Raw genomic sequence first — 20,267 nt, 5'->3', positions numbered from 1 at the left:
ATGATATTAATACAGCAGTTCCTCTGACTGGTAAGTGATTTCTAACAATACTGCAATTTTTGAATGTCTAGGTAGGAATGAACTTCGCTACAACAGCTACCACGGGAAAGCCAAAGTAAACCTTATAGAACCTCCCGGCAACTTATCCACATAGAATAAAATGAAGCATGAAATATATAGATATACAGAGAGACTAGGATAGAGCATCTAGATGCAACAATTTTCAATTTATTATGTCTGCTCTCGATGCAGGCCGTTAATACAAGATAACTCTTGACTTGTTACACCTGCCTTGGTTTTAGGCAGTCTTCGGCCAGGCTCTTTGTCTCTGTAAAGGATGGAATGTCAGCATAATATAAATATGCGAGAGAAGAGAAACATAAATGTTGCAAATAAAAAGAGGTTAGACCTACTTTCAAGAAAAGGGAGAGAATGAGACACAAAGCTCCCACACCAATTAAAATTGCCCACACCACACTCATGGACTTGGTGATCTCATCTACAACCTTTGTTTGGAGGTTGGGATCGAGGGACTTGAAGACAGAATTACTGGTACCAGCAATTACCTGGCTCACATCAGCAGCGGAGCGACCGGCGAGAAGTGGCGTGAGTCTTTTCAGCGCTAGGTTTTGATATACCGTGCCGGCTAGAGCGAGGATAAAAACGATGCCTAGATCCTGAGACACGCTCATAAATCCGACCGCATTACCGACTTCCTCTGGCGGAACCAACATCTGGACAATGGCATATCCCGCCTGTAGATAGGACCCGGCCCCGATCCCGAGAAGAACGGTGTATCCATATACATGCGATGGCGACGTGTTTGCATCGACTGTATACATGAGTGCAGATCCGATCAACACAAGGGCACTACCCCAGGTGTACCAAGGCATATAGTAGCCAAATATAGGCATTAGTGCTCCGCTGATCACACAAAAGCAGACTGCCATTGTGATAAAGGGCAACAGACGAACGGCTGCTCTCAACGCTGAATCCTCGCGGGCAAATTGAAAGTACAAGGGGATATAGTAAGCAGTCCCCATCATGACGCCTGTAACAAGGAAGAGCTGTATTTGCAAGTTGACAAGTTCCAGTTTGCGAACAAAGTGACCTGGGTATAGCCGGTCCGCCTTCGACACAAAAATGGGACGTACCGTTATAACTGCCATCACAATCAACAGGACTCCAGAAACGACCCAAAAGGCGATCTCGGAGCCCGAATTCCAGGCATAGGTAGTGCCGCCAAAGCTAATGGCCATAGTTAAACAAGTAGCGCCGGCAAAGAAAACTACCATGCCAATCCAATCCATCTTGGCTAATTTTTGCACAAGTGACAAACTCGCTCCAAAGTCGATGTTTGGCAACGTTAAAAAATAGGCGGGTGAAAAAATAGCACCGATGACCAGATTGATATAGAAAGACTGCATATGATGGTTAGATCTCAATTCAAATTTAAATGAGAACAGGGATTGCTTACCCATCGCCATGTTGCACTACTATCAGCAAATGCACCACCAATAATAGGTCCAAGAACGGTACCCAGACCCCAGGCTAGTAGCACCAGAGCCATATATAATGGTCGTTCACGATTATTCGTAGTGACCGATAAATATGTCAAGCATCCGGAGTACATACCAGATCCCCCGAGGCCGCTAAGAAAATTGATAAGTATTATGTCTTCATAAGCAGGCCAGCTGCGCTGCCATTCTACTCACGCAATCGCTCTGCCAACAATCAAAGCATTCATATTCGGCGCACCTCCGCATAGCGCGCTACCTGCTTCAAACAAAATAACAGTCGTGATGTATAGCCATTTTATATTGAATATGGAGTATGCTTTACCCCTGTGACGTGTCAGTCTCGGGAAATCGTCATCCAGGAGCTGGGAGTGTCGAATTACCAGGGCAAAATTGCGATACCACCGAGTGCGAAGGCTACGCCTAGCCAGGGAAGGTCTTCAATTTGTCCAAATGTATTTAGAATTGCGGGTTGGACGTCGGCGACCTAGTCAAAAATTGATTCAGTATCTCTATGAAGGATATTGAATGGTACAACTCCAAAATGGGGGTTAATGTCAATGTTCCTTCATACCACTGTGTTATCTAGAGCGAATAGAAATGTCGATGAAAGAATAGCAGAGACAGCTATCACCCACTAGTCGATGGATCAGCTTTTGAGTAGTTACGCACCAACTGAGATTGGTTCATACACTAAAACCATGAACACTTCTCGGTGACAGCTCTTTTGTTTCCACTGCAACAGCTGGATGGTTACTCTTCCCACCTTCAGTTAGAGCTTCTACCGCTGGAATGGTATCCGTATGGTTGACAGCCTCAGAGGTCGTAGACGCCATTTTGGTGAGTTTTTTGAACGTATCGAAGAAGACAGAGCAGAACAAACAAGCAAAGGTCAGAAGAAGAGATCGACTTTTTCCATAATTTGGGGTCACTCGGGGTTGAAAAAGCAGTCCTGAAATGCTTTCTGACAAGGAGTGCAAACCATATAGATGTCCACCTACTGCTTGACCGGAAAGGATCAGCACTCATCGAGCACTTTGCATCTGCTCAATAATCAATTTTAGTGAAACCAATGAATGACTCACAATTTACAGGCGTAAGGCTAGCTCTGCGATACCTGGTTTCGTTCCAGGCAAAGCGTCGAGCATAACAGCCTTGGCAGTGTATGTGACAGGCCATGATTCTCAACATCTCATGCAACCACGGGCCGCCTTGTCCGATCCCTGCAACTCGGTCGAATGAGACAACAGAAGGACACATTTTTCTTTTTAACCTGAGAGAACTGCTCCAATCGGCTTCACAACATGGGGACAAGGGTTTACTGATGCCCCTTTTCTGCGGCTCGTCTATCGTAAACCACCGGAGTTAACAGCTCCGGGTCCAAGGTTCCGCTGACAATAGAAAATCGCCATGAATAATGACGACCATAAGAGCAATGCTATAAAAGTCCAGAAATCAAACAAGAAAAATGTTATTTGTGTAGTGGAGAAACCAAAGAATATCAAGATTCCATGCGACTGTGCCACTGTGCCACTGTTGGAAACGTCAAAAGGCACCCAATCCCTAATTGACGCGATGCAATCCTCATCGAGTCATTCTCAACTAAGCGGATTAGCCAATCACAGCAACAACTATGGCACCCTTGTGGATGATGATAACTGCCTGGAGAGCTTGCCCGAAGATGATTGTGTTCTGATTAATGGAATCCTCGAACGCGGTACTTACAATTTGTTGCCTAGTATGAATATTCAACTTTGCAATTGCTTAAATTCCGAGAGATTAATGAATGAAAAAGCAGGCGTTGTTGCAGGGTTTGAAATATGGCCTTTGCTTCTTGTTACGGGTTTGTTTACCGGCTTGATGGGATACGTTATTGCAGTCACCGATCCTTTACTTTTTGATCTCAAAGGAGGATATTGTCAAAGTATGTACACTATCTATGATCTATACACATTGCGTCTTCTTATACGATTAAAATGCGACGCTAAAATATTATTACAGAGAATTTAATGTGGAATCGCCAAAGATGCTGCGCTGACAGTAGGTAGACTAAAAACGATCATCATCGATTTATTGAAATTTAATTTACCCGATAGGTTCAGAATGTATGTCGTGGATACAATGGTCCGACGCTTTTCATATATCTGGCCTTCGCAGTCGCACACTCTTCAACTGGGTTTCCTGGACATTGCTTGGTGCTATGTTGGCAACCAATTCGGTCATGGTCACTTTGTCAAGACATTCTAAGAACAATGGCGTATGTATAACTTATGCTGGTGACTTTTCTTCTCTGACTCAAAAGCTAAATGGGTGACTTTTTCACCAGATCGAAACAAAATCTGCAATACTGTATCCTGTCTCAGGCAGTGGTGTGGCCGAACTAAAATTGCGTTCCAAAGGAATTCGACTACCAAACTACTTTGATCTCTCTACAATCTTATGCAAAATCATTGGAATTATATTTAGTGCTTCCTCTGGTCTCTGTCTGGGTAAGGAAGGCCCCTACGTACATATTGCAGCTGGTATCGGCAGTATTGTTGGCGATCTATTCCACTTGTGTCGCTCGCAATGTGAACTGTTGTACAAAGCTGGTGCTGCAGCGGGCTTCTCTGTTGCATTCGGTGCACCGATTTCAGGGTTAATATTTGTCATTGAAGAGTTATCGTAGGTTTCTATTGACCTCAAATCATAAAATATAAGTGTTAATGGGCCAAAAAGGTCCCTCGGATTCTCACCAGGGAAGTTGACTCCAACCCTCTTTTGTTGCATAGTAAGCATCTAAACACATTCCTGCTTCACGGAAAAGATAAATCAACTAACATGAAAACTAGACCGCAACAGCATTCCTTAAGTATTTGGACCCTTATGGTACGAAGACAATCGTCATGTTTCACGTTCATAATATGATGATGTGGAAGACTTTTGAAATACCAATCTATACAGGCATCGGGTTGAGCGGAGGTGTTTTGGGCGCTGTTTTTGTTAAATCTGCGCGCTTTCGTTTACTGACCGTCCGGAAGATCTCCATCTTGTCCCGTAATCCGATGATGGAAACTGCTGTACTAGCTATGCTCACTGGGCTTTTAACCAGCGCGAATCGTTATACTAAATTGAGCGTTGCAGAAACACTGGCAAAACTGACAACTCCGTGTCAACACTTCCACACAAACCAACAGCTTCATGATGACTGCCCATCATTAGATGAGATCCCAGCACACATACGCTCCTTGACAATCGCCTTTGTTATTAAAGGTCTTTTCACTGTGCTTACATTCGGACTGAAAGTTCCAGCTGGAATATATGTGCCTACAATGGTTCTCGGAGCTCTTTTCGGCAAGATTGTTGGGCACATATTTCAATTATTTGTTGATACCTTTTCCTCGAAGGGATTTCCAATCCTCGCCGCCCAATGTGCGAATGAGATGGGCAGTCATGGCTCATCATGCATTAGTCCGGGTACTTATGCATTGATTGGCGCTGGGTCTTTGATGTGCGGTGTAACTCGACTTCCAGTTACGTTGGTTGTGGTTCTTGTTGAGATTACCGGACGATTTGATTATTTGGGCCCTTTCATGCTGGCCATTGTTCTATCGAACTGGTCAGCACAGCTAGTGGAGCCGGACAGCATATATGTAAGTATATTTTCACCTTACAAAATATTGATACTAACCTGCAATATTTGCAGGATATTGTCGCATCGGCGAACGGATATCCCCTCCTAGAAGAAAAAGACGAGACAATGCCCTCAATTCGTCCGGGCGCCTTCTTTGTTTCATAGGCCCCAGGTTCAACTTCAGATCTCTCCCTCATTCTTGATAGTAATTCTCTTGGGAAATAAAAAGTGAGGAAGAAACATCGAATTGCATATCATGCAATTTGAAAAAAGAAACTGTTTGCTTTTGACTCAAAATTCATCAGATTTTGATTTAGAGGGGTTTTTCTACTGTAAGGATCTGACTAAGAAACTGACTCAGGAATGATGGTGAATAGATAGAAATTGACTAAGGAACTAGAAACTAAGGACTAGGAAAGAAAACTGGCGGATTGCTGGTCCAGATGGACTCCTTAAAAGATTCATCCTGCCAAGTTGTGCCACCATGGACTTTCCCAATCAGTACAGTAGTGACGTCTAAACACAGCAAAAAAAGCGGCTTTGAATGGACAAAGATGTGCAGAAAGAAAAACGAGATGCATGAAGAAAATGAGTGTTAAAGAGTGCTAATCATAGAAACATGATATCCTCCGGAGAACTAAGAAAAGAGCAGCGCGCTTTAATCGGTCAGGATTTCACCAACTACAGGAGGCTAAATCCGCCGCCCAACGAGAAGCAAGAGAATCCAACGTCAGGGTCAGGGCGAGAGCAGACCCTGACAAATCTCATACAAACAATTGCTATGCCTAACCTAGGTGTTTTTCAACAAGAATACCAAAATATGAAGAGGGGAATACAGAAGTGAGTATGAGATCGCCGAGCAGTGTTGACGATTCCAAGATATACATAAAACCAATTCGATACATGATTTTTACGAATAATTTACGAATTATGCGAATTTTACTACGAATATTACTAAGCAACTGAAGTCAATTTATTCGTATGCACCCCTACTTCCGAACTTCCCTAACTGATACCTGTCTCCTGGGAGAAAGGAGTCCTTGCTAGGGAATGTTGATATTCCCTTTCTAGAGGCGCTAAACTACATGCGGCAGGAGGTGCTGGCAACAAGGAGACCTCACTCAGTCAACTTTCAAGATGGGCAATGTATAGTTTGGCTGCAACGGGTTACCTGTCGTTGAGGTCTTACGCGTGAACGCGTATGAGCGCAGTGTCAGAGAGGGCCCGTCCGCGCCCCTTGTTGGGAGGCAAGTGTCTTTGTATTGTATGAGTCTATGTACATAGGGAGGTTAATCCGGTGGTTGGGCAGGAGGAATTATTAATATGGCAGAAGGATTGGGTGTCTTCAATTTCCATTGATAGAGGTACTGTTGCTAACATACAGAGAGTAATCTTGAGAAAAGAAAGCAATCCTATCTACAGGGAACCTCATTCTTATGCGTGCGTGGATTCCAAGATCGGAATTCCAACATGGTGGCAGGTATGACACATCAGATAGAGCCGGCATGAGATAGGTCAAGTCGGTTGTCTACTGATAGGTAATCTGAAGTGTCTACTTAGTTGATGTGATTTGTCACAGCGACCCTGTTGTACTTTTACAGTCTACGACACTAACGTCAGGGTCAGAGCGAGAGCAGACCCTGACATCTACAAAACTTACTAACATCAATATTCAGTGATCGAAAGTTAGATCGAGTCCAAAACTGTGCGTTATTCATATCATTGATACTTCAAATCCAAAAATTGACAATAGAGCTATAATTTCTTATAACGATTATGTATACTCTAACAGCACTTTCATCCAATAGATAATATCAAGAGACTGTAGTTTCTCAATCATGATAAGCATCTTTTAAGGCTCCTTTTTGTTTTTGCGCCTGCAAAAACTCTTTGATCAAGCCATTATAGTCAGAGGGACGATATGGTGTAAACATCTCGGAAATAGGATTACTCTTCCGACGCGTGTTAATACCAAGGTCTCGACACAGCGTATCGATGTACTATATATAAGTTAGCAACCCCTGTTTTATTTGTCTTTCAAATATACCTACAGCGAGATAATCGTAAATAGAATAGGCGTGTTTCCGCCCTTGTTCCAAATATCGCTTTCGGGTCCATGCATTCCAGGTGGCAATCTCGACTTCCATGTCCTCTTTCTCGGGTACGTCAATCATGCCCAGCATAAATGCTATCCCCCATAGCGCCTGCAGCTCAGCTACCAGTGGAGTATAAACTGAGTGTATTTGCCCAGGAAAGAAAATCGACCGGTCTCCTTGGGCGGTCAGGTTTGGGGAGATTAGACGCCTGTATAGCCTCCAAGGACGGCGTTCAGTGGTTCGTCGCGTGGTATCAGGCGGGGTTTTCAGCATTGGCAGCAATCTATTGACATTTTCTTCACCTATCATGTCCAACTTCTGCCATGCCTTGCTGAAGTCAGCCTGTGAGGGCAAGCCAATTTTGGCTCGAAGCGATGCATCAAAGCTACCTAGGTTGGCTGTCCAGCCGGTGCAAAGAATGAGGTAATCACTCTCAATCTTGACGCCGTTTGCGAGAGTGATGAATTTCTCGTCAGATAATTCAGCTATCTCTGTTCGGTGAACCGTACAATCTCCTGCATGAAAGACTTTCCAGAAATTTGGCACACTGGCCAGCCCCAGCCCGGCATTACACCAGAATATTCTAGCAGGGAATTGATTAGCCGATCAAGGTCATACTCTCCAATCGAAGACCAAGACTTACCCGTATCCATGTGGCTCTGGCCTCAGTTTAGCCGCGTTCGCATTCTTTGAATAACCGGCGTGATGCTCAGCAGCACGAGTGACATTTCGCCAGAAGAATTTAGTCATGGCCCGCCCAACTCTAGTCCGATGTAGAAATTTATACCACAAGCCACTAGTGTTGCAAATAGCCGGGCTGAAAGCAGCGAGAGCACGAGTGGCCATGACATCAACGGTGTTGAGGACACCAAGAAGACGAGGAGGCATAATTGCCAGAGGGCCTGCGCCCTCCTCGCGGATAATCCAGTCAACACTTTTTCCTGCTTTCAACAACAAAAACACGGTGTCGTATGAAGACTTGGCTGCACCAACAACAGTCGCGCGTTTTGTTTCAGGGCCTTGGAGGGCTTCCAGTGAGGAAGGTATCTGCGAGGAATGAATGACTGGTTTTGTGAAGTCTTTATTAGGGATAGTTGGAGTGTATGGATCCGAAGATACACCTGAGGCGTATATTATTTTGTCGCCTCGAATTGTGTGGCCGTCATGACAATAAAGGCGCCATCCAGACCCATCTAAATGCTCAACCTTAGTAACCTGTACATTTAGCCGTATTCGACGAACTAGGTCATAGTCGCGAGCAAAATCATTAAGGTAATCATGTATCGTCTGACCGGATATGTATCGGTCGGGCGAGAGTCCTTCCTTTTTCATGCGATAGAAGGAGTACTCGAATAAGCCATGGCCAACTTGAGCAAAAAGATTGGGATATATCTTCTCCTTACTCCAAACACCGCCAATCGAGGCGCTGTTATCAACTATCAAGAGATTGATGTCAGGGACCAGTTGCAGGTATGTTGCTGCAGCGATAAGTCCGTACCAGCCTAATCAATTATAAATCAGCAATCTTTAGCTTTCTTCAAAGAAAAACCAAAAAAAAAAAATGAATGAAAAGCATCTTACCGGCACCGACAATGACGACGTCAAACTTTTCTTCATCCATGGCGTCTACAAGACTGCAGTACATGATCTGGTAAATCGTTCGCGAGCTGGATACCGACCGCCATTAAAATGAATACCAGCCATTCTAAACAGCTCTACCTCCTAGTATCAAAATGACTTATCATTGTGCCAAATGTAAGTAAAGAGGGTTGGGTATTGATCTGGGGCGGATCGGAGGGGGAGTAACCAAGTCCCCGCCCCCTGCTACATGTGGAGCGCGGCGGAGAGGACCTGTAGAAGTGATCCTTACATGTATGGAGGAATATGCATCAGCGGACCTGTCTGCCGCTCTGAAACACATACTTTTGAGTGACAGTGCATGGAGGAGATGTAAGAAAGAATCCAGAAGAACTGGATTAAACATTATTACCCATATTCAAACACGAAAAGGCACTCTTTTCCCCAATATCTTGCGCTCCCCTCTTGAAACTAGTCATTCTATGTTCTGCATTAGAACATCTTATACTTTTTTATTTGCAGACCTATAAATATTATTTCCAAGAATAGCAGATATGCGTGCTACTTATTCCATATTTATCGCTCTCAGTGCGATTAGTATTCCGCTGTTATGGTTTCCTATGCTCCTAAACGGCACTCTTGACGATATATCCGAGGCAATAGAGAACAATGTCCTTCCAGATGGCACTCCGCTAAAAACAAAGTATTCTGGAGTATCATTTTTTGACAATATTCTTTCCATATTGGTGGCTTTTTTTTACGCCCTCGCAAATGGCTCGTATCTAGGAGCCAGGTTGATGTTGGCGGACTTGGGTGCGACTCTGCACGTCGCGTTGGGTTGGATGGTGGTCGAAAGTATCAGGAACGGTAAAAAGCCGTGGTATTTGAGCTTGTAGGCTAAAATTTCTTTATAACCTTTTAAGAGAATAATGCTGAGAGAAATCTAACTAATGCTATGTTTACTGATACAGACCGGGCCTTCTGGGAGTTTTATGGAACGTAGCAGGGGCGGGTATTGTCCTTCCGCTTTATTGCTTGATCCATATACAAACTCCTATGAATGACTATAAAATTTCTGTTTCCCATTCAATATCTTTGATACCAGCTATGTTGGTCTCATCGATTCCATTTTGCCTAATGATTATTCCTCCCAAAGACGGAAACTACTCTGCCGACCAGCATCAAAATACTATTGCTGTATTTCAATTTGCACCACTCATCTGGATGGCGGGACAATACACATTTTCGTTCCTGCTATCGCCATTCAGTAAATTGGCAAAATTGGGCCTTCAGAATCGATCAAGGACAGAAATATCACATGCAAGTACGCACTCGGACAGTTCAGGGCCACGAAGAAGTGAGATATACATTCAAGCCGCTCAGCTCTTCTTCGCCATCTATTCCGCACTCGTACATTTATTATGCGTGTCTATCTCATTTTTCTCCTCCGATCCTTCTGTGACAATCCTTCGTGTCTTTATACCCAACCCGATCGGTGTCAACCGCGAATCGCCGCAACGTCTCACGCAAGCTGCAATCCTGTTCTTGCAGTATGACTGGTTGGTTATTTGCTTAACAGCCGTTCTTTATTCCTATCTCTTGCTTGAACCAGAGATTTTAAGTACATCTAAGCAAGCTCGGTGGAAGTCGACAAAAAGCCTTTTGGTCCGGCTTCTCACATTTCTTCCGATTTCGAATTCTCTCTCCAGCATTATCGGCTTAGTGGCTTTCACAATCCTCTTAGGACCAAGCACTGTTGTTAGTCTGGCTTTATGGCAATGCGAGGGACGACTTTTTCCTGGTCCTGGCGTTGTTGAACCTGAAGGTCGGTCTATAATAAAGCGCGACTGATTGCATGACGTTAAAGTAACAGAGGTGCTATAGATGACGGATATCCGAGGAGCAACAATGACGATATTTTTCCTAGTTAGCAGGATATTGATGGCGAATCTATCCCATCCCGTCCTCGAGCTCTACCTATTAACATTAGGAACTTGAATTTTATTTTTAATGATGAACATCAGGCGTGGTTATCCTTTCTCCAATAAAGTTATGTGGGGTTGGTTAGGGACTTAGGGTTATCCACTGCATATCAACCACAGTCGTACAACGCGTCACCTCCCTTATTCCATCGCCTATCTGCATTTTCAAAATTTCCTGGCACCATCTCCTCCCCCTTTTGAAGAGCCTCTTAATTTGGAACAAAGAATTCATCCACTTGGAATAACAAAGCACATATGAGAGTCGTACCGCATTAATCCGGTGAGAAAATACTACATGTTCCCTTCTATCCATATTTGAGGAACGATTCCAAACGAGACAAATCCAGATCATTTCTCACTCAATGAAGTGTATAAAGGCCGGCAGCTATATGGACTGTACCAGATCAAGTCATAATGTTCCCACGTTGGTCTGAGTCCCTAAGATAAATTAATAACCTCAATCTCTACTCCCTCGCATGATAAACGGTACGCGTATTTCAAAACTTCAAAACTACGATGGACCAAAAGCGTAGTTCTACATTCAACTAAGGGTTTAGCATGCCAATTATCCATGTATGAGGTCTCCGAAGTGTTGATACATCACTAAAATTGAAGATAAATGGAAAGAGTTTCTGGATTTATTAAATGAGCCTTGAAAATGTATGAGAGAATGTACAACTACAACCGCTACATGTGCCCTGATCAATTGATACTATTCAACAGCTTGCTGTCAACGAGTATAGATTGCTCGATGAAAGTCCCCAACTTGATCAGAGTATCTGAAGCTAGAAGCTCATTGACCGCCGTTTCGAAAGAAGAGATAGATGGGATGAAGCGTCGTAGATTTGTCGTGTCCCAGATGACTGGTAGCCCATCCGCGCAGGCCCGTATCGCCCCGTGCTGACCGCAGTGCATTGTATTATGGCTGATAAAGCGAACAGATAGTTCCGTCTTTGCGTCTTAACTCGTATTGATTATTGATAGATCCCACCGACGGACACGGAAAACCGAGCCGCCCGTCCGCAACGCCACTTGCTGGATCGCAGTTAGACGAACCTCCCAGACTCAAATTGTAACGCCGATTTGCGGCTTTCACGCCATTGGCCATTCCGCTATGGTACTATCATTTGAAGGACTACCCTGAAGTCAAGATAAAGGGATACTGGAACGTCCAATTCACGCTCTCCGGCATTGATTTCATAGATCAAATAAACAATCTGATCCTCTGGTTTGACCTCAGTTATGATACCAGTCTGAGCAAGCCGAAATCACTTCTAAGAATTTGTTATTCAGTGCTTGATGCAAGCCCCGAGACTACCGGTCTATTCAATGATTCTGGAGATATCGCTCTCAATCCATCATATGACAAAATCTCATTGAAACTGTCCAGACCTGGAACGATACTCCAGCTTTAGCTTACATTCTATTCCAATTATCTTCTAGACTTACAATCGCAAGACTTAGACCAAACCAAAGATGCCTTCCATTACGAGTGATGGTCGACACACAGTCCCTATCTGGGATCAGTTCGATGGCAGTTCATCAGAGTCCGAGATCGTTGACCCCATGGATTACCCAGCAGTCAGTATCCCGGGATATTCTGAGAAACCCCTGAATGAGCAGCTCGAACCAATTGCAGTGGTTGGAATGGGTGAGTCTGATCCCTCATCCTCACTTTCCAGTTCACATTATCTGTTCACAATGCTATGTTGAGATTGAAATTGAACTTGTAATGACCTAGGATGCCGCCTGCCGGGAGATATTAGCTCCCCTTCCCAATTCTGGGACTTGATGATCAACAAAAGAACCGGCCAAACCCCCAAAGTGCCTGCCAGTCGATTCAATATAGACGCTCACTTTCACGAGAACAACGAACGACCGGGAAGTTTTAACGTTTTAGGTGGTTACTTCCTGAACAGCAGCCTGCAGGAAATGGATCCAGTTCTATTCGGAATTTCACCTATTGAGGCCATGTGGATGGATCCACAGCAAAGGAAGCTTCTTGAGGTTGTTTATGAAACTTTCGAATCTGGCGGTTTGACTCTGGACACACTACGAGGTTCGAAGACTGCTGTCTTTATTGGAAGCTTTACTAGCGACTACCAACAAATGTCATTCAAAGAGCCAGACTTCCGACACTCTTATGCCGCTACTGGCGTAGACCCCGGGCTCATCAGCAACCGCATTAGCCACGTGTTTGACCTCAATGGCCCTTCAATTGTAGTGAATACCGCCTGTTCCAGCTCGGTGTATGCAATGCACAATGCCTGCAACGCATTGCGCAATAACGAGGCCGAGGCAGCTATTGTGGGCGGTGTCAACCTTGTCTTGACCGTGGACCAGCACATGAATACAGCCAAGCTTGGAGTTCTTTCTCCAACATCGACATGTCATACATTTGATGAGACGGCGGATGGATATGGACGGGCTGACGGCGTCGGAGCTGTTTACCTAAAGCGTCTTGGCGATGCCGTTCGGGATGGAGATCCAATCCGGGGTGTTCTTCGTTCTAGTGCTGTTAATTCGTGAGTTATTAATCTTTTATTTGAAGGACGGAATAAAATAAGTAATGTTCTAAAACTCGAACAGAAATGGAAAAGTACCTGGCGTTGGAATCACACATCCGAACCTGGCTGGCCAGGAGGCTGTTATCCGTGCGGCGTATAGCAGGGGAGGAAATCTGGACCCAAAGCTCACAGGATACTTTGAGTGTCATGGAACAGGTACTCCCATTGGTGACCCACTTGAGGTTCACGCAGTAGCAAAGGCAATGAATACGAATCGATCAGCGGATGAGCCTCCTCTGCCTATTGGTGCTGTGAAGACAAATATTGGCCATTCGGAAGCGGCTTCTGGTCTATCGGCTGTTATCAAAGCCATTTTGACTGTTGAAAAGGGAATCATTCCTCCGACTCGTGGAGTTGTGAAAAAGAATCCCAAGAGTAAGCATATGTCTTGAGATTGACTAGCAAATGCTGATGACTTCCTTATTGAAACAGTTGACTGGAGGAACTGGAAGGTCGATGTGGTTACAGAGCCAACCCCGTTCCCGGCCCATCTACCCGTTCGACGAGTCAGTGTCAATTCTTTTGGTTATGGAGGTACAAACGGGCATGTCATTGTGGAATCTGCCGATTCTTTTTTGCCTCGTGGCCCAACATATGTGAGCGGCTCAAGCACAATGAAACCACCACGTGGTGCATTCAGTCGAAACCGGCCTTTCCTCCTCCCCTTCTCTGCCCACGATAGGCCTACACTCGACGCCAACATAAAGGCTCTCAGCAGGGTCGCTTCACATTATAATCTTTTGGATTTATCTTACACTCTCTCCAACCGCAGATCGCGCCTGGCCAGTCGAGGCTACGTGGTTGCTAGCTACGCAACCCTTGATTCTGTCCTAGATAACGCGGCCAAGGACTTTTCATTTGCTGAGAAGAAGAAAACCCCAACTTTAGGATTCGTTTTTACAGGACAAGGGGCTCAATGGGCGCGTATGGGTAGCGAACTTATGTCGTACTATCCCAGCTTTATACGCTCTATTCGTGTGCTCGACAGAGCTTTGGAAGATCTCCCGGATGGCCCTGAATGGACATTAGAGGACACACTTCTGCAAGATGCTAGCAATTCTCGGGTAAATGAAGCCGAGTTTTCGCAGCCTCTTTGTACTGCCATTCAAGTTTCTCTTGTCCAATTACTTTCCCTGTGGGGAATTAAACCCGTTGTCACTGTTGGCCACTCTTCAGGGGAAATTGCAGCTGCGTATGCTGCGGGCTTGATTTCAGCAAATGAAGCCATTATCGCAGCTTACTATCGCGGAAAGGTTGTTCGGGACGTCAATACTGATGGTGCAATGTTGGCTGTCGGTCTCGGAGCAGAGGGCGTCTCTCCATACATTTCGGACCTGGGGCAACAAGTGGTAATTGCCTGTCACAACTCGCCTCTGAGTGTCACACTCAGTGGAGATTCTCCAGCTTTAGAGCTTGTGAAGACACGACTCGACGCCGAAAGTATTTTTGCCCGGATTGTTAAGACAGGGGGTAAAGCATACCATTCCCGCCACATGGAGCCAGTCGCAGCTGTTTACGAAGAATTACTACGCAACGGACGTCGTTACGTTGCTCAGGATGAAGCAATTTCGACCTCGGCCAAGATGGTCTCATCTGTCACCAATAGTATAATTTCTTCCGATACAATTATCGATGAGACGTATTGGAGTGCCAACTTGCGTAGCCCGGTGTTGTTCAACCAGGCTGTACAAACAATGGTGACTAGTCCAGATTTTGAGAAGGTCGACATGCTGGTGGAAATAGGTCCCCACTCTGCACTTTCGGGTCCAGTTAAGCAAATCAAAGCTGAATGCAAATTAGAAAAATTGAATTACTTGCCTACCTTGCTTCGTGGTGAAGACTGTGCTTCACAGCTCTTGAAGCTCGCCGGTGAGCTGTTCCTTAGGGATTACTCCTTCGACATTGCCCGAGCCACTTCAATAGAAGAGTCTCTTCCCAGTGGCAAAATTCAGGTTACCAAAGGGTCTCTAATCGTCGACCTTCCAACTTACCAATGGCAATACAACAAGGAGCTTTGGGCGGAGCCTCGCCATAGCAAAGAGCATCGTAATCCGACTCACATGCGACACGATATTCTTGGCGCTCGCCTTCCAGGGGCCGGTGAAATGATTTGGCGGAATGTCCTGCGCATGAAAGATGTGCCTTGGCTGAAGAGTCATTCCCTTGGAGGAGAAGCTGTTTTCCCGGCGGCAGGATACTTTTCCATGGCCATGGAAGCAATCACACAAGTCAATGAAATCAGTAGCTCCCCGGTACATATCACGAGTTACGTATTACGTGATGTATCTATCAAGGCTGCGCTGATTACCCCGGACCATGACGACGGCATTGAAGTCATTTTCACTATGCGCCCAGATTTTCAATCAGAAAAGGATAATAGAACTGGTTGGTGGCACTTCAGTGCATCGTCTTTCCCCGCCGGAGGACAGCGTAAAGACCATATTACAGGACGCATTGGGATAAATGCTCGGGACCGCAGCCAGAAACCACGCCCAGTTCCACATCTCCCTCATCGTGCGAGTGGCAAGTCATGGAACCAAGCCCTGCGTAAAGTTGGGTTTGACTATGGTCCGACATTTCAAGACATGGAGAATATCAGGACCAACGGTACCACGTACGTTGCTGCATGTGACACTGAAATTCGGCAAAAGAGCGGTATCATGCAGGGAGAATCTCGACACGTTATCCATCCCGGTATTGTGGATTCATGCTTACAATTGATCATCGTTTCTATATTCGCTGGGCGTGTTGCAGATATGAAATGTGGTGCCATCCCTATCGGTGTGGATGAAGTTGCCATCTTTCCACCAACGGAAAAACAAATACAGGAGAAATCCGCTAAAGCACTATCTTGGACTGACCAAAGAGGCTTGCGATCGCTTGTCAGTAGCTCCCAGCTGACAGCCAGTGACGGGGAATTGTTGATGGAGATTTCTGACATGCGAACAACTTACTATGAGGCGGCTGTTCCGCAAGGTGTGGAGCTGACCATTGAGTCGCAACCCTACCAAAAAATGGAATGGAAACTCGACATCGACAATATCAAAAATACCCCCGAAACCAGTTCCATTGACATTATTTCTGCCATTGGTCTATCATTCCACAAAAACCCTTCCCTTAAAGTGATTGATATCGGTGCAACTCAAATGGCAGCCGTACTATCTAAAATGGGGTCAATCAACTACACAGGCACTGGAGTCAACCACGAAGAAGTTTCTGATATCTCTAAAATTGCGGATGCCTATAAGAACGCCCAGTCAATTGCCCTTGACATTAGCGTGCCATTAGAAGGACAGGGTATCACTATAGAGTCATACGACTTGGTAGTAGCACCCAGAAGTCTAATGGATTCATCTGTGACCACAAAGGCCGTTCGCAAACTCCTTGCACCACATGGCCGTGTTTTCTGGAGCCTCGAAGGCAGGCTAACTCCAAAAAACTTACATGGAGCCCAACTGACTGCCTTTGATGTTATCCTTGGCCCGAATACCCAGCCATCGTTAGCTATATCTACAGCACTCAATGAGACTACAAACGGCTATCACACTAACGAGACTACGAGATTAGCGCATCTTATCTACCGTAAAAAACAAGGCGATGTGTTTGTCAGAGTGAAGAATGCGCTGGAAGCAAATGGGTGGGATACCGTCGCGTCGCCAGTGGAAAAGCCTGTTAATATGAAAGGAGCCAATGTGGTATTTCTTGCCGACCTTGAAGGACCATTTCTGGATATCATGACCGAAAAAGAGTTTCTGTCTCTTCGGAACATTACCGACAATGCTTCTTTCCTTTTATGGGTAACTCCTGGTGGGTTGCTCAAGGGACTTCATCCGGAATATGCTATGACCGCTGGGCTGGCTCGGTCAATAAGCTCGGAACAAGCGTCCATCAAAATCACCACGCTAGATTTTGACACCACTACCACTCCTTTGTCGAAGATCGGAGATTTAGTGGCTCAAGTCACTGAGATTCAATACGGAAACAATTCAACAACCAGAGAATCCGAATATTGCGTATCGAATGGCCTCCTTTATATCAGCCGCATGGTTCCTAACGATGAGTTGAATGCCCTATACGCGCCGAGAGCAAAAGAGCCTGAACCAACTTCTTATGACCCCACGTTACATCTGATTGGTAAGGTCGACTCAGGAAAGATCATATTTGAGGCCGATGAACGGGAGAAACTGGGTCTAAGAGAAGATGAGGTTGAAATCCAGGTCTTAGCTACAGGTATTACCAAGGAGGGTACGCTAGTTGTTGGTGGTACGGACTACCCAACGACTTTCAGCCATGAGATTGGAGGCGTGATCACCAAGCTCGGCTCCAACGTCAAAGGGTTGGCACTAGGCGACCGTGTTGTTGGGTTTAGCTTCGACAAGTTTGCTACTTTCCAGCGGGTCTCGTCCCACTTCGTGCAGAAGCTAGGCCCTGATGATAGTATGAACGACGCCGTCAGTTTGTTGATGAGTTATGGTTCAGCTCTATACGGTCTCAACACGCTCGGTAACCTCCAGGCTGGTGAGACAGTTCTTATCCTTGACGGAACAGGTCTTTTCGGTGCTGCAGCTATCAAAATAACACAAATTATGAAAGGGGTACCATTCGTCGCTGTTCAGAATGAAAAGGAAATAGACACGATCAAGTTGGTCTATGACCTATCCGACAAGAACATAATAAAGCCCTGGATCGCGTCCACAACCGCACAGTTAAAACATGCAACCGGCAAAGATGGTGCAGACATTGTTTTTAGCTCCGGCTTTTCTAATGATGATGTGGCCCATGAGGCCTGGAGGTGCATTTTGCCGTTTGGTCGGTTTGTTGACTCTGGCCGTAAGAGCATCGTCAAACGCACCACCATGGACACTGCCCCCCTCCATCGGGGCGCCAGCTATCTTTCGTTTGACTTGTTAGACCTTTACCGCTACAAGCCTGCTATTATATCTCAAATCGCTGACCAGGTTATTTCGCTTTTTCGCCAAGGAACGATCTCTCCACCTCGGCCGGTAATTGTCAAGAATATTACCGAGCTAGATGAAGCTATATCCTCCTTTTCTGACACCATCTCTTCTCCGAAGACAATCATCGTCTATGAACCATCCGACAAGACTTTGAATGTCATTGCACCACGTCTAAAACTATCCTTCAATGAGAATGCGACTTACCTACTCGTTGGTTGTCTCGGGGGTCTTGGCCGCAGTCTTACCAGTTGGATGATGAAGCACGGTGCCCGTCGCTTCACTTTCTTGTCCCGTTCTGGTGCTGATTCCTCGCAGGCCGCCCATCTAGTTAAGGATATTGAGTCAGCCGGTGCAATTGTTCAGGTTGTACGTGGCGATGCTACTATTCGTAAAGATGTGGATCGTGCTATTGCTGGTGTTCCCGCCAGTAACCCTATTCGGGGTGTCTTCCAGGCTGCTATGGTCCTCCGGGTAAGTCACTTCTTTCATTGTCATTTATGCTTTCCTTGTGTAGATAAAGTTAATGAGTCTGCTAACATTCTATCAGGATGGCATATTCTCCAACATGTCCTATAATGACTGGAAAACCTGCACGAGTCCAAAGGTCAATGGAACGAGACACTTACATGAAGCCCTAGCAGGGAAACAACTGGACTTTTTCGTTATGACTAGTTCAGTATCCGGTACACTCGGAACGCCCGGGCAAGCCAACTATGCTGCGGCAAATGCCTATCTTGACGCTTTAGCGCACCATCGCAGGAGTCTAGGCAGTGCTGCAACTGCCGCCGTCCTTCCAATGGTTCTTGGTGTTGGTGTCGTCGCGGAGAATTTCCAAATCGAGGAGGCTCTCAAAAGTAAAGGCATGTACGGTATCGAGGAAGAGTCACTACTTGAAACCTTTGAAGCTTCAGTTGGGCTCGTGCCGTCCCCGCCAGAACAAACAAGCAGCGCAGACCATGTTATTGGGGGATTAGATCCTCTTAAATTGCACAAGGCAGCTGCTGAAAGCGAGGCTACGGATATCTTTTGGATGGACGACGCCCGATTTTCTCCGCTCGTCAGGACTATTAATTCCGTTGGGGCAGGCAATACGTCGGGTTCCGCCGAGAGCATCATAAACACCATCAAGGCCTTGTCTAGCCCGGCTGAAGCTGAAGCAGCAATTGGGGCTCATTTTACTGATAAGCTATCTCGCATGCTACTCATAGATCTAGACGAATTCGAGCCAGACACCAGGTCAATTGGAGATTACGGGCTAGACAGTATGATCGGCTCGACACTGAGGAACTGGATTTTCAAAGAATACGAACTGGATATTCCCTTCCAGCAGCTTGTTGCGCCGAGTCTTACCATCACGAAGTTTGCAAAACAAGTCTGTGCAAAGCATGGTATTGTGGATAATTGATTCGTTCGAAGTAGTAGCCTGCGGCCTTAAGGTTAACTGTTGTGGACCAAATATATAAGATATTATGTTTTTCTTCTTCTTTTGTGTTGGAATTTTCATGTACCTTGCTAAAGATAGGTTGGCATGAATGAATGAATGATGCTTATTACGCCCGGAGGGACTTACCTTATAGTTAGGGCACTACTGTACTAGTTACATAAACTGTTCTCACAGATTTGACATGAACTCTGGAGTACAAACAGTCACGCATATCTTACTGAGCTGTCCCATGTTCAAGAAGGAGCACAACGCATGGAAAAATTAAGGAACATGGTCGTCCGATGCAAGGAAGATTAGTCAGGGCCGGCTTGTGTATCGGCTCCCTTTGTCGTTGAGATTCCTCATCTCCAATTCTTGCTAGTAGTGGTGGGAAGAACGTCGCGAACAGCTCCTCAACCTGTTCCATTTTGTCTTTGGTGGTAGACCCGTCTGGTCTTGCCAATGGTGGTATTCTGTCGCTAAAAGAGCTGCCACTAGGTTTCAGGTATTTGGTTGCATGCTAAATGTTAGTA

At 45.5% G+C, this 20,267-nt stretch overlaps 5 protein-coding genes across 5 annotated transcripts, besides 1 other annotated feature; 3 read left to right on the top strand and 2 right to left on the bottom strand.

Annotated features, from left to right (window-relative positions):
• Nucleotides 1–29: 29 nt before the first annotated feature.
• TSTA_118960 (efflux pump antibiotic resistance protein, putative) lies at nt 30–2,451 on the bottom strand. The gene is made up of 7 exons (XM_002482079.1): nt 2,210–2,451; nt 2,092–2,154; nt 1,901–2,004; nt 1,716–1,844; nt 1,478–1,652; nt 414–1,421; nt 30–328 (listed from the first exon to the last, which is right to left on the bottom strand). The coding sequence occupies exons 1-7, from the start codon at nt 2,351–2,353 to the stop codon at nt 299–301; spliced, it is 1,653 nt and encodes a 550-aa protein (XP_002482124.1). The 5' UTR covers nt 2,354–2,451; the 3' UTR covers nt 30–298.
• A 476-nt stretch (nt 2,452–2,927) lies between these two features.
• Nucleotides 2,928–5,545, top strand: TSTA_118950 (chloride channel protein 3, 4, putative; the record flags this gene model as incomplete). The annotated part of the gene is made up of 6 exons (XM_002482078.1): nt 2,928–3,441; nt 3,620–3,778; nt 3,881–4,181; nt 4,236–4,287; nt 4,349–5,149; nt 5,203–5,545. The coding sequence occupies 6 exons, from the start codon at nt 2,928–2,930 to the stop codon at nt 5,293–5,295; spliced, it is 1,920 nt and encodes a 639-aa protein (XP_002482123.1). The 3' UTR covers nt 5,296–5,545.
• A 1,417-nt stretch (nt 5,546–6,962) lies between these two features.
• Nucleotides 6,963–8,847, bottom strand: TSTA_118940 (monooxygenase, putative; the record flags this gene model as incomplete). The annotated part of the gene is made up of 4 exons (XM_002482077.1): nt 6,963–7,130; nt 7,182–7,809; nt 7,870–8,728; nt 8,808–8,847. The coding sequence occupies 4 exons, from the start codon at nt 8,845–8,847 to the stop codon at nt 6,963–6,965; spliced, it is 1,695 nt and encodes a 564-aa protein (XP_002482122.1).
• A 511-nt stretch (nt 8,848–9,358) lies between these two features.
• On the top strand, nt 9,359–10,655 carry TSTA_118930 (uncharacterized protein; the record flags this gene model as incomplete). Its single annotated transcript, XM_002482076.1, has 3 exons — nt 9,359–9,696; nt 9,776–10,128; nt 10,150–10,655. The coding sequence occupies 3 exons, from the start codon at nt 9,359–9,361 to the stop codon at nt 10,653–10,655; spliced, it is 1,197 nt and encodes a 398-aa protein (XP_002482121.1).
• Nucleotides 10,656–12,262: 1,607 nt separating this feature from the next.
• TSTA_118920 (polyketide synthase, putative) lies at nt 12,263–19,833 on the top strand (the record flags this gene model as incomplete). Its single annotated transcript, XM_002482075.1, has 5 exons — nt 12,263–12,437; nt 12,528–13,311; nt 13,376–13,728; nt 13,786–18,782; nt 18,859–19,833. The coding sequence occupies 5 exons, from the start codon at nt 12,263–12,265 to the stop codon at nt 19,714–19,716; spliced, it is 7,167 nt and encodes a 2,388-aa protein (XP_002482120.1). The 3' UTR covers nt 19,717–19,833.
• A 283-nt stretch (nt 19,834–20,116) lies between these two features.
• Nucleotides 20,117–20,267: part of a mobile genetic element that runs on past the window's edge.

The sequence above is a fragment of the Talaromyces stipitatus genome, genomic scaffold, assembly GCF_000003125.1.
Source record: "Talaromyces stipitatus ATCC 10500 scf_1105507295555 genomic scaffold, whole genome shotgun sequence".
Classification (NCBI taxonomy): domain Eukaryota; kingdom Fungi; phylum Ascomycota; class Eurotiomycetes; order Eurotiales; family Trichocomaceae; genus Talaromyces; species Talaromyces stipitatus.
This window is presented reverse-complemented; position numbering and strand designations above follow the sequence as displayed.